The following is a 9,686-nucleotide window of genomic DNA, read 5'->3' as shown; positions in this document are numbered from 1 at the left end:
AACTTGGCCAAAGAGGACTAGACTGTAACATTTCCTAAAATCATACTTTATGCCTTATGTCTAAGAACAGAATCTGCAAAGAATGTATTGGTCACAAAGCTTGCACATGATCTTTTTCTACGAGCCGTGAGTGGATAATCCCTCTATCAGTCTAGTTTAGTGACATCTGTTGTGTTACAGTCCCCGCCCAGCAGCTGCTGATGCTATTTGAGTGAGAGACGGCAGTTTCTTGTACATTAACCTAAAGTAGCAGGGGGTTTAGCGTCGTCAATGGGAAGCACACGCCACGGTGGAAAAGCGAATACTGTCTAGCTAACTTCCATTTACAACATGGGTTCCACGTCGATTCCGTGTTTGTGGATTACATTTTGCATTAATTTATGTTGTTTTATGGACACTGGAAAAGCACAGAATGCGAAAGAAGGTATGTAATAAAGTTTGACACCCTCTCATCATCCAGGCTACATCCCGAAAACTGATCGGCAATGGCGCGAAGTGATATCCAAAGACAGCGCACACCCTGACATTCTGTTTCTTGCGCACGAACGATCATTCCTGTATTTGTGAAATCTGTCAAATGCAATATGTCATGACATTAGTTCAGTGACTTAGAGTGTTGTTACTCAGTAGATCGCAGTCTCTGTGCGCATTCACACAGCGTTTGTGTGACAAACGGTCCGTTGTAGGCTATCTTAGCAGGCTTTTACGCATGGCACCCAATCAAAAATAAGGCTCCGTACGGACGATGGTTACATTTTAGTTTTCAAGGCTACAAGTCTACATTTAGGAAGACTGTCATGCCACTCAGTGTCATATCATACATACATTATGACTAGGAATTAACTTCTATGATCGTTGGATAAGCGCATTACTATCGCATTAGACACCATAAATATGGTACACAGTAAACCTCATTGTCATTACAGGAGTTCATGTTTGAAATACCTTAAATAAATCAGTTTTTCTACAAACTGGCATGCTCAGAGCGCGCAAGGAAAGTCTATATCACATACACAGAGCGATAGAAAGATCACTATGCACTTGAAATAAACCAAAGGCTGTTATGTTCATCTTGCTAAAGAAATACGCGTATTAATAAATAAATACAATTGGAAGGAGAGAAATAAGATTAAAATGGCACCAAGCTGTTGACCTTCACTTATACGGGGATTATTGTGTTCGTAAACACACTGTATTGATTCTGACATAGTCTACTGAAGTGTCCGTCTGAAGTTTGAAACTGGCTGTGTAAATTATTTTTTTAAAGCATATAGGGCTATATATATGCTCGTATGTCTGATCAATATATTTAACAGATATTAAGATATTAAGCATATAATAACGCCGTTAACAAACATACTCTCTCACGGCCCTGCGTTCTATGGAGACAAATCGGCAGTGCGCTCTCAGGCTGTATTCGGTGAATGGTTCGGCCGTGACTACCCGCTAATAATCTATTGAATGCCTATACCCGATATATTTTACAAGTGACACTTTACACCAAATTCATGTCGCCGTTGGTTGACTACATCTGAACTGTTTTGGGATAATTTTCCTGTTGTTCGTACGCATGTCGCCCGGGCACAGCAAGGACTCATGCGTTGATTTTTAATGTGCTAGATTTACGTATAGAGGCAGGTGTTCTCGTCTGACCTTATTGCACCAGCATGCATGCATACTTAAAAGACACACAGATCGATTGTGAATTTTTTGCTATTTTACCTCATGTTATGTGGTTTGCAGGCTACATGGAACACAAAGTTGTCACACACAACACTTACTTTTTTAGATAAATGAAGATAACGTTACAAGTTGTCCAAAGTCTTTATAGGAAGGAACATGTGTTTATCCAGTGTTTGGTGGTGCAATGTCTTGAATATATAGCAGTATTCTCATGCAGTGTCATTTAGGTGAAAGGTATTGCCATCAATGCCCGTCTGCTATGCCTGTAAATGTTCATTTGAATAGCTGGCTGCAGAAAGTGGGTCATACGTCTGTCTACTCATCTAGCAGCAAAGTAGACTTTTATAGATTATTAGTCATATTCAGCGAACAGACATTCAGAGATTTAATCGCTTGCTCTACCATTTTATTTCCTGTCGCTAGTGATTCTGTTGGATTCCAAGGCGCAGCAGACAGAGCTGGAGTGGATATCCTATCCTCCTAGTGGGGTAAGTGGGACGGACACTAACTAGCCTACACACTTCTGAGAACATTCACATAAAATACTTAAATCAACCCTATTTTTTTCACCGTTATCATGCTCCATGTGGAAGTCCTTTCCCACCACAAGTAATAAATACATCTGACTACAAGTCATGAGAAAGTAAGTCATTATTATGAGATAGTATGTTATTATTATGAGATAGTAAGTCATAATTATGAGATAGCACGTCATTATGAGATAGTATGTCATAATTATGAGATATGTAAATCATTATAATGATATGCATTTAGGCGATCTGTATTACATGAATCCAATGTGTACTTTGCATCAGGCCCTCCGCAACATTCAAGGACAACCATATGTATGTCCTAAAGTCAATCACACGTTGTGCGTGTGTGTGTGTGTGTGTGTGTGTGAGAGAGAGAGCGAGAGAGAGAGTTTGTGGTGATATTGTTCCATATTAATGTATTAACATTTTTTTTTTTTTATGTGAGTTGGTGCCTCAATTAAAGAGGCAATCTGGGATTGGTACATCGATTTTTTTTACTTTTAAATTATTAATATACTGTATAGCCATTTATTATTGAGGAATGTAACTTAGAAATGCATGAGCAACGTTCTTACCCCACCAGAACCCCAAATATATGCTTATTTTACTCCATTTTTCGTAAACAATGTAATTGTAAACAAAACGGTACAGCTTCAAAACATGGTTAAACTATCATGGATGGTCAGTCCTTGCTTCCATATGTGAGAGTCCTTCTGTCTATGTATGAGAGTGGTTACATTTCTCCTGCACATTTCCTCAGCTGTTTACCAAACAAGTGGCAGGGAATAAGTTTGGTTTTTGTTTAGGTTTGAATCCCAGATTGCCCCTTTAAAATCCAGACCTACTATCTCATAATTATGATTTACATATCTCAGAATTATGACTTATATATCTCAGAATTATGATTTATATATCTCATAATAATGACTTACTATCTAATAGTTATGACATACTATCTCATAACTCGTAGTCAGATTTTCTTTATTGGTGTCGGGAATGGGCTTTGTAGACCTACTAACGAGGAAAATCTAGGGCTAATTGGAATGGGAAATTTCAACACGGTCCAGTATAATTATATCTGGCTGACTCATTACCATGCATATGTGCCTCTCGGTAATTGACAGCCACGCTATCCAGAGGCAAGCTTTTTCAAATTTCCACAGTGTCGGACTGAGTTCGACAAAGACCATTTGGGTGGGATGTTTGTTTATGTTAATTGATGTCAGTAGTAGCAGTCCTGAAAATCTATTGGATGGGTGGCATTTAAGTGAAGAGATATTCATTTTGTTTTTGATGTAGCCTAGGCCTCAAGTCAACTTTCCATAATAGCTTGTCCCTAAATATTTTTAAAATTTTCATAAATAAAAACATTTAAAAAATAAACACAAATGTAAGTAATGTGATTGGAAAGTCGGGTATGGAAGTAATCTCAATTGAGCCATCATTTGTTTTTATGCTTATCAGGTATACTTACAGTGCCTTCAGAAAGTATTCACACCTCTTGACTTTTTCCACATGATGTTGTCTTATAGCCTGAATTTGAAATAGATTAAATTGAGATTTTGTGTCACTGGCCTACACACAATATCTCATAATGTTAAAGTGATGTTTTTAGACATTTTTACAAATGAATTACAAATGGAAAGCTGAAATGTCTTCAGTCAATAAGTATTCAACCCCTTTGTTATGGCAAGCCTAAATAAGATCAGGAGTAAAAAATATTGCTTAATAAGTCACATTATAAGTTGCTTGGACTCACTCAATAAAAGTGTTTAATGTGATTTTTGAATGACTACATCATCTCTGTACCCAAGACTTACAATTATCTGTAAGGTCCCTCAGTCGAGCATATTGACTATCCCTTTGAGCTTGGTGAAGTTATTAATTACGCTTTGGATGGTGTATCAATACACCCAGTCACTACAAAGATACAGGTGCCCTTCCTAACTCAGTTGCCGGAGAGGAAGGAAACATGCATATTTTTTTGCAATAAGGCACTAAAGTAAAACTACAAGTAATGTGGCAAAGAAATTAAATGTTTGTCCTGAATACAAATCTTTATGTTTGGGGCAAATCCAACGCAACACATCACTGAGTACCACTATTCATATTTTCAAGCATGTGGGGGCTTCATCATGTTATGGGTATGCTTGTCATCAGCAAGGACTACCAAGTTTTTTTAGGATAAAAATAAATGGAATAGAACTAAGCACAGGCAAAATCCTAGAGACACTGGGAGACAAATTCACCTTTCAGTGGGACAATATCCTAAAACCCAAGGCCAAATATACACTGGAGTTGCTTACCAAGGTGACATTGACTTTAATCAGCTTGAAAATATATGGCAAGACATTAAAATGGCTGTCTAGCAGTGATCAACAACTAACTTGACAGAGCTTGAATAAAAAAAAAGATATGTATTGTACAATCCAGGTGTGGAAAGCTCTTAGAGACTTACCCAGAAAGACCTACAGCTGTAATCACTGCCAAAGGTGATTCTAACATGCATGTGACTGTGAATACTTATGTAAATTAGTTATTTCTGTATTTCATTTTCAATACATTTGTAAACCTTTCTAAAAAAAAAGGTTTTCACTTTGTCATTATGGGAATTGTGTGTAGATTTATTTTGTAACACAACAAAATGTGGAAAAAGTCGAGAGGGTATGAATACTTTCTGAAGGCACTGTATTTACTCTGTTAGTTTCTGTTAGTATTTCATAATATTTATTTGGGCCTGATTTCAGAATAACAGTGATACGTTTATGGGTTATGTATAATAGTTGACAAATAGATTAAAAGCATGATGGATGACACATTTTTCAGAAAGTGCTCCAATAACAGGTCTTTTCTTTCCCTATGTACTTGGAATAACATTTTGCTGCACCACCTTTATGCACCTTTATTATTCATTTGTGCAGCTTTCACATTACTTCATTACCATATATTACATACAAAGACACTGCGTTGAAGCAATACCACAGTAGGACATAAAAAACGTCCGTCATTTACATCGTCGGGTTTTGATTTCGGTGCAAAAAATACATCGCTGATGAGAGCCAATCAATATAAATTTACCAAACTTGTGCTCTGTTCTTTTTTTCTTTTTTTTAGTGGGAAGAGATCAGCGGGTTGGATGAAAACTACACCCCCATTCGCACATACCAGGTTTGTCAGGTCATGGAGCCGAATCAGAACAACTGGCTTCGGACTAGCTGGATAGAGAAGGGCGATGCCCAGAGGATTTTTGTGGAACTGAAGTTCACCTTGAGGGATTGTAATAGTCTACCCGGTGTGGTGGGCACGTGCAAGGAGACATTCAACTTGTATTATCAGGAAACCGATTCGGAAGTCGGCAGGAATATACGAGAGAACCAGTACGTGAAAATTGACACAATCGCAGCAGACGAGAGCTTCACCCAGGGGGACCTGGGAGAGAGGAAGATGAAGCTGAATACAGAAGTGCGCATCATTGGGCCGCTGTCCAGACGAGGGTTTTACCTGGCCTTCCAGGATGTAGGGGCATGCATCGCTCTGGTCTCTGTCAAAGTTTATTACAAGAAGTGCTGGTCCATCATTGAGAACCTGGCCACTTTCCCAGACACAGTGACGGGGTCAGAGTTCTCCTCTCTGGTCGAGGTCGAGGGCACATGTGTCAGTGACGCCGAGGAGGAGGCCGACAACTCTCCCAAGATGCACTGCAGCGCAGAGGGGGAATGGCTGGTGCCTATAGGGAAATGTATATGCAAAGCGGGATTTCATCAGAAGGGCGATGCATGTGAACGTGAGTACAGTTACAGTATAGTAACCTCACTGTATATATTCTATCCATACTCAGTTTTCATCAGTGGCATAGATTTTTCCATCCTCTGAAAAAACGTCAGTTTGCAATATTGAGAAATATTACTGAACTCCAAACATTGTTTTAATTAGGGTAATATTAAACTTATTGGTAAGCAGAAAATGTGCCTCATTCAAATGTACATGTTTAGAATAGTTTTTTTTCCCTTTGAATCATTATCGCACAGAATCACCCATGCCATGCCTAACTAAACACCAGAAAAAAAATCTGTTGAGCATTTTAGTTTTTAATTATGCAAAGCATGCAAATTACAAGTTAGGCCACATTGAATAGTTGTGGTGGCAAATAAAATTAAAGCAGCTGATTTGAAGGCAATAATAATGATGGATAAAGTATGGAGGCCCAGAAATCCTCAGTGTTATAATTGGAATCCATGTTAATTGTTTGATTAGCGGGCTCTTAATTTATATCCGTGGTTCTGTTGACACTGGGATTAAATGATAACTTGCACTTCAGTTTAGCTCAATACTCCTCTGCAAGAGCACTTACCTCTATGGATGGCTACTGGCCAAGGCAATCACTTGCAGAATACACAGGTCTGAAGGAAGTCCATCCAATATTTCAGTATCCCTCTGCCCAATCCAAACGACCCTGACAGAAAGGGAAACAAATAGCCGCCATACTGTGGCATGTAGGCCTCGGGATATTTATGAGGAAATTTACAGGAAACGCAATTACAGTCAAGCTTGGCTGTGTTGTTTGGTCCTAGCACCAAGCCTCGGCAATTAGCATTAAAATGCTTTATGTCACTATAATTACACAAAGGATTATTTTCAGTGGCCACCTGACTTGTAAGATAAAAATCACGTTGGATTAAAGGAGAACTACTTAGGTCACATAGCTTAAGTGCCCTGTCTTGTCAGCCAAACATTTTTTCCCCTTCACAATGTCCATTAAAGCAGCTTATGAGGGGTACTGACAAGTAATAATAAGTAGGCTAGCCACTTTTAGGCCACTACTGCCAAACATGGTCCTTCGCCAGCGTGTTCGGCATATACCCTCTACCCTGTGAAGTGTACTTAGGTGATATTATCAGAAATAAAAAATTGCCTCTTGAGTTATGTTCCCTCAAATGTGGTAGAGCTCGTTCAACACCCAGGAGTCTTTTTTTCTGGTGTTGTTTATGTTATTTTGGTAAGTAGGTGTGCAATTCTGCCCCAGGGACAAAAGCTACATTAAAAAGCCATTTGGGCCATTTTCTGATTCACTTCCAAAGGAGCAAACAATGTAGCATATAGTCTAAAAGCTTTGTCTAAAAAAATGCCTGCTTTATTCCTGCTCTTCTGCTTGTAAAGCATTGTGCACATGGCCTGCTTGAACTGAACTGTTGCCCATCCCAGGCAATGAACTGATCCAACGCAGAACAAAACTTGCCCTTAACTTTCTAAGAGATTTATTTCAATTGGGGCATGGTTGGCTATTGTATTATGGGGGTAGTTAATCTAAATAAAATGAACATCATACTGCAGCATCAGCAGCTTCTCAGATATGTGGTGATATTAAACTGCCCATTCAGGGGTTTCCTCTTGGAGCAAATCAAAGGGGAAAATACTCAAGTTTTCCATCGGTTGAACACCACTGCAATGGGGCCTAGGATGGAAGATGTTTTTTGTCTTTTGTACCCACGACTAGCGTATCCTGCAGGTCATTGCCCTACAACAGTACAGCTAAAGTACTTGCGTTGGATTTCATACAGTCTTTACCCAGGCCTCCCTTTTAGCCTCCTCAACGGGATACTGCGCCTCGCTATATAGATCAGAGATACACATTCCCTCATACGTTCCCCCACTGTCCCATTTTCAATATCTACGGTATCCCCCAACTATAAAATGGCCGTCTGTGATATATCGAGGAGAAGGTTGAAGGAGGAGCGAGTGAGTTGAGCTGTCAGTCATGTCATTCGAGGACTAGCAGCCCCCCCCCCCCCCCCCCCCCCCCCCCCCCCCCCCTCCCCCTCGGTGGATGCAGCAGCCTCCTCCAGAACGCGTTGTGATCCGCTCATTCATCACCGTCACCGGAGAAGGGCTGCATGTCTTTCAGTCCTCTCCCTCCCTGTCTCTGTCTCTGTTTAACTCTTTGTGTGTGGCAATCTGCAGCACTATAAATGCCTGTCTTTCTCTCTCTCTCTCCCAGTGTTAGGAGATTCAATGTTGTGGGTTTTGAAAAAGGCCCATTTGAAGTGTCCTGCAGCGTGCGCAGGGTTTATTTGCATACAAGTGTGTGGTGTTAAAATAGTGGGCATTCATGTTCAGGTTCTGTTCAGCAGTGGCCCACTCACTGAAATAGAGAAAATCATTTTGAGAAAGAGAGGGCCCTTGTGTTTTTTTCCTGAGTTGTTCTCGAACCCCAGGAATGTATGTTTTCCAATTTTAACACATCACATAATTGTTCCTAAGCAACCAACTCCTGAGAGCTGAATAACTATTGACCTGTATGTTGTCCAATTTGAACACATAATTATGTTGTTAAAGGACAATTCCACCACTTTAGAACCAGTTATTATGATGTTAGTATAAATGCACAACTGTAAGATTTTATATACATTTTTGTTAGTCATATTGCACAATTCCTTATTTTTGTATTTTTTTTTTTATCATCGGCATTGCCCTCACATACAGTATACTACAATTCCCGGAGTGCATTTCACCTCCCAAGATGCAATGCTCTGCCCAATCTTCAGTTTGTTTAGTTGGCTAGCAAGCTCAGGTGAAGCTTATGTCATAAGTTATGAGTCCATTTCACTTTACTTTTGGGTTGTAAATATATTATAATGTTTACATGAATATCATGCTGAATGTATGTTCATGTCATTGTCACCAATCAATTGCATTACACTCAAAAATAATTAGAATTTGTATTCTAATGATTGCTAACCCTAAGTTACTGTATCTGATAGTTAGCTAGCCCGACTGCTATATCAGAAATAATAGTGTTTGCAACAATTACAGCCAAGTTTAATCTTAGTGACTGTCTTAAACAACAGTCAAAAAACATGCAGGCGTGTTATGAAATGTACAGGCACATCACTACGGAATCCTAGTCTGATGCTTGAAGCCTGTATCTTTGGTGCTAATATTAGCCATGCTAGCTAGCTACATAGCTAACCCAGCTGCATCTGAAATAAAGTGTTTTAAAAAAAGAAGCCAAATACAACCTTAAGAACTGTCCAAGCATCCATCCAACAACACTGAAGACCTATTGGAACTAATAAAAAAAAGATAACAAGTAATTCGCTACGAAAATATGTTCCTTGCAATTAGTGATCCTTGGGACGTGCCTACCCCATTGAAGTTGACATTTCAAATGGTTAAGTTAAGGGTTAAGGTTAGGGTAAGGATAGGGGTTAGGGTTCAGGGTAGTGACGTCTCAAGGATCCCGGATAGCAGTAACCATAAAAATATATGTCCACGCAACTACATCGGTGATGGTGGGAGTGGTTTTGCAGAATGGAATTATGGGACTTTGAGCCTTGAACAACAGAAGTATATTGGAGTAAGCTGGCTGTAAATGTCATTAGGTTTCTGAGCGTCTGTTTGAAATATTTCCAGATGTTATTGGACAACCAGAGCAACATATAGCAGGGAGTTCCACTATGATCAAAAACTACA

At 39.4% G+C, this 9,686-nt stretch overlaps 1 protein-coding gene across 4 annotated transcripts in view; it reads left to right on the top strand.

The window, feature by feature from the left end:
- Positions 1-223: 223 nt before the first annotated feature.
- Positions 224-9,686, top strand: part of LOC139407041 (ephrin type-A receptor 7) — a 71,799-nt gene continuing 62,336 nt past the window's right edge. For 3 of the 4 annotated variants that reach the window (XM_071150343.1, XM_071150341.1, XM_071150342.1), the window contains exons 1-3: positions 234-424; positions 2,107-2,171; positions 5,331-6,000. In XM_071150343.1, coding sequence (XP_071006444.1) covers positions 331-424; positions 2,107-2,171; positions 5,331-6,000 — 829 coding nt within the window. In that variant the 5' untranslated portion in view covers positions 234-330. Of the gene's footprint in view, positions 425-2,106; positions 2,172-5,330; positions 6,001-9,686 lie in introns of all 4 variants that reach the window. The other variant, XM_071150345.1, reaches the window with a different exon arrangement.

Source organism: Oncorhynchus clarkii, chromosome 4 (genome assembly GCF_045791955.1).
Source record: "Oncorhynchus clarkii lewisi isolate Uvic-CL-2024 chromosome 4, UVic_Ocla_1.0, whole genome shotgun sequence".
NCBI lineage: Eukaryota > Metazoa > Chordata > Actinopteri > Salmoniformes > Salmonidae > Oncorhynchus > Oncorhynchus clarkii.
This window is presented reverse-complemented; position numbering and strand designations above follow the sequence as displayed.